The 4,143-nt window shown below is 55.7% G+C and overlaps 1 protein-coding gene across 2 annotated transcripts; it reads left to right on the forward strand.

Moving 5' to 3' along the window:
* Positions 1–384: 384 nt before the first annotated feature.
* HAND1 (heart and neural crest derivatives expressed 1) lies at positions 385–2,640 on the forward strand (the record flags this gene model as incomplete). Of its 2 annotated transcripts, none has more annotated exons than XM_082623336.1 (2): positions 385–951; positions 2,536–2,640. In XM_082623336.1, 2 exons carry the CDS (start codon positions 385–387, stop codon positions 2,638–2,640), a joined length of 672 nt encoding a protein of 223 aa, XP_082479462.1. The 2 variants fall into 2 exon arrangements, with proteins under 2 accessions (XP_082479462.1, XP_082479463.1); XM_082623337.1 differs by having other exon boundaries at positions 385–936.
* Between the last annotated feature and the right edge of the window lie 1,503 nt (positions 2,641–4,143).

Genomic DNA, 4,143 nt, shown 5'->3' on the forward strand with positions numbered 1-4,143 from the left:
TCCCTGTCCCCGCAGGCGGCCTGAGTCGAGTAGCACTATCTGAGCTTAAAACCAGGGACAGCCATCCCCCTTTCCTCCTCCCCGCCCCCCTGCCATTGGCTCCAGGGAGAGGTTGACATCAAAGCCCCAGCCTTATATAAGCCAGACCCTGAAGGGGAGGCCGCAGAAGGGTTAAACAGGTCTCTCGGCAACCTCGTCCTTGCCTGCAACAGAAGCCGGCCAGAAGACGCGCTGCGGGTGTCATCTTCAGCCTTGCCCCAGAATCTCTCAAAGCCGGCGCCCACCAGAGCGCCGCCCCAGAGCCCACGGGTGGCCCCGGCAGTCTCTGGGGCGCATGGGGCGGCGCTAATCGGGCTGGCGGCGCAGGCCAGGGGCCGCTCCAACATGAACCTCGTGGGCAGCTACGCACACCATCACCACCATCACCATCATCACCACCCTCACCCCGCGCACCCCATGCTTCACGAGCCCTTCCTCTTCGGCCCTGCCTCGCGCTGTCACCAGGAGCGGCCCTACTTCCAGAGCTGGCTGCTGAGCCCCGCTGACGCTGCCCCGGACTTCCCCGCAGGCGGGCCACCGCCCGCAGCCGCTGCAGCCGTTGCCTCCTACGGTCCAGACGCCAGGGCCGGCCAGAGCCCCGGGCGGCTGGAGGCGCTCGGCGGCCGCCTGGGCCGGCGGAAAGGCTCAGGACCCAAGAAGGAGCGGAGACGCACAGAGAGCATTAACAGCGCGTTCGCCGAGCTGCGCGAGTGCATCCCCAATGTGCCGGCTGACACCAAGCTCTCCAAGATCAAGACTCTGCGCCTGGCCACCAGCTACATCGCCTACCTGATGGACGTGCTGGCCAAGGACGCACAGGCCGGCGACCCCGAGGCCTTCAAGGCCGAACTCAAGAAGGCGGATGGCGGCCGTGAGAGCAAGCGGAAAAGAGAGCTGGTAAGTCCGGGTCCCGTACGCTCTAGCCAAGGGCACGGGCGCGGTGAGCATCCGTAGGCCGAGTACGCAGGGGAAGGAGTCTGCGTTGCCGTTCGTGCGATTTTGAGAGGCTTCGGGGAGTTCTGAGATGGTTGAAATGTGGGATTGTGTGCATGGAGGGAGGCAGATTCATATTTGAATTCATCTGTAATGTAGATAGTGTTTGTAAGGCTGTGAATGAAGACAGAATCTTACACTTTTCGGACAGGCTCATAGGGTCCCTTCTGAGAATCCATTGGAAGCTTCAGACCCCGAGAAAATGCACACACCATATATTTCACTTCCAGTTTCAAGGGGTCCTGATTCATCCCTGGGATCTCCTGGAAGCCAGGTTAAGAATGCTGTAGGAGTTCGTTACTTTAATTTGCCTGAATGTGAATTGATGCATATGGGCTCCGCTGCTGTTTTCAAAGGGCCTTTGCCAGAGAGATTGGTCTACTTTCATCATTGTACAGATAGGGAAACTGAGGCCCAGAACGGGACAGGATGTGAAGGCCACCTACCCGAGGAGTTGTTTACTTGGGTAAAACAAGTCAGTTTATTCCCTGGAGGAATAAACACCTGGAGGATGTTTCACCGCTCCACTCCCCATGGCTGGTTCCTAGGGCCACCTTGATGGTTTTGTGTATAAACGCCGACAAGCAAGTCACTCACTTCTTTTGGCTTTGGAGATCGCAATCCGTACTCGGCTTTTTTCGATCCTCTCCAGTGAGACGACGCTTCTGGAGCTCAGTTTCGCTGGCGCAGGGCTCTGGGACCTCTGAAGCAGTGATTTCCAAGCTGGGGAACTGAACTAGTTTCTCTAGATTGGTGCGCTCAGGAACACCGCGCGTTGGAGACTGGAGAGCCCTCTGGGTTTTATCTGACCCGCAGGGGCTGTGGTAAACTAGGGGAGTCACCTGAGGAGACTGGGAAAGACCGTGGTCATCGAGTCTCTAAACCGCCGCCCTGGGCTGGAGGACATGCAGGCCCGGGCGACGCCCTCGTTGGAAGTAGTTATTGGGCGTCTCCCCACTCCCTGCACTTTGCCGCCTCCTTCAAGTAGCGGGGAAGAGGGATGCTAAGCCAGGCCGACTCCCCCACTCATTCGCGTAGCCTTCTGAGTGCCCAGAGCCGGCTGCAGGGACCCAACCCTGTATCCAAGCCCAGGCGCTATAAACTAGGTTGGAAAGTGGGATGTGTGCGGGGAGCATGTCCGCGAGCGAGGAAGCTGTTGATTCCCACCCCTCCCATTCCAACCCCTGCAGTCTCCCTTCGGCGCCATAAAGCCAAACCTTAGTTTCACCAGCCGCAGAAAATTCTCACTACCAAACCCCCAGAAGCTGCCCAGCCCATTCCGCGCCCCCCAATCCCGCCCCGGGAACTCAGCGCATAAAGGCAAATTTATGAGCCTGTTTGCCTATTTCACAAACAGAAATTCGTCACTTATTTAAAGGCTCCCAGTTACTGCTCCCAACACCTTTTACCCCACCCCCACTTTTACCCCACGCCTGGGCGAGCGGAGCAGAAACATTTAAACCTGTCTCTCTCGCCTCTTTTCTTGTGTGTGTCCTCTGGCAGCAGCAGCACGAAGGCTTTCCTCCTGCCCTGGGCCCAGGTGAGAAGAGGATTAAAGGGCGCACAGGTTGGCCGCAGCAAGTTTGGGCGCTGGAGTTAAACCAGTGAGCCGAGGCCTGCGCCGAGGACCCCGCCACGGCTGCTCGACCCCGGAGCCCCGGGAACAGAGGAAGGCGGAGGCGAGTGCCAGGCTCTGGGTGCCAGGGGCTTATGGGGAGCATCCCGCCTATCCTCTGCTGGGGCGCTGGCAGGTCGCTGGCTGCAACTACACATTTGGATCGCACGTGCAATGTCATTTGAAATTGTTTTTAATACGAGAAGAGAAAGAGAAATATATATATAAACCCCCACCCCTGCAACCGAGAGGGAGGCTCGTGGCTGCACGATTCGAAAAGGAAGGACTGCGGGACCCAAGCACGCTAAGACGTACCCTTCCAACCCTTCTGGGGCGAGTTTAGAACCCCCAACGCCTTCCTCACTACACTGTCTGCCTGTCTTTCTCGCCCCCCCCCCCCGTCGGCTTCGCGTCAAAACCCTCCTCGAGCTCTCCTTCCTAATTAAAATGCAATAAGAGGAATCAATAGTTTTCTGCCAGGGAAAGAGAACCGAACCAGGAAGACGGAGGGCTGCCTTTGTTGTTGTCCTCCCTCGAACAGTGGTGTTTTTTATTTTATTTTAGTTTTGTCGCTGCACTTCCTACTTAGTTACAAGGGAAATGGCTCTTTCTTTACCTCTCTTTCCTTCCTTCTTGCGTTCTTTCCTTTTTTCTTCTTTTCTTCCTTTCCCTTTCTTTCTTTTTCTTCCTTTCCGTTCTTCCTTCCTTTGTAAATAAAAACTTTTCCCTTGGTTGAAAAGTTTTTATGTATTAAACTACCTACCATGCCTGCTGCGCTCAGGTGTTTGTTTATCCCCCGTCCTCACCCTTTTTCTACCTCAAATCTATATGACCACTCACTGCCCCCTCCCTTTGCAAAGCAGTATCTATGCTCTTGACTAATAAAACATTTTCTGAAATCAGCAGAAGCCTGTGTGGTATCTTGGCGGGTATCCCCACCCCGCTCCATCGTTTCTGCTAGTTGGAGCACCTCCTGTTCTACTTCTCTTTTGATAAATGCCAAGCCAAACTGCAAATCAAATCAAGGGAAGGGGGCAGATAAAGGATTTACTCCTGGAACAGAGTAAAGTTCTCCTTAGAAGATAATGGGGGGGGGGGCGGGGACAGGATAGATTTAATGAGCCCACAGAACAGAAAACTGGAAACGAATTAGATCCAGAGGGGATGAGGTAGGACTTTTGTGGGTCAGCATTTGGGCCTGTCTGTGGGTTAGTAGGCACATCGGTGTCTGCAGGCCGCGGTTTGGGGTTATTGGGAAGGGGGTCTGTCACACAAACGAAGGACAATGAGAGGGCGGGGTAGCTCGGAACAGGGGAATGCCCTCGGGAATACTTCCGCGTATGTGAAATTCTGAACCTGCAGTTGCACGTGTCATGGTGCAGGAACTCACACGGAGCCCCGTGGCTGAGCGGGGGCCAACAAGGGGCTGCGGAGCACAGTCCCAGCACGCGGTAAGGACTCGGCAAGGCGCAGCAGCTATGATCTTATACATGAGT

This window comes from Mesoplodon mirus (genome assembly GCF_964341445.2).
Source record: "Mesoplodon mirus genome assembly, chromosome: 5".
In the NCBI taxonomy this organism is placed as follows: Eukaryota; Metazoa; Chordata; class Mammalia; order Artiodactyla; family Ziphiidae; genus Mesoplodon; species Mesoplodon mirus.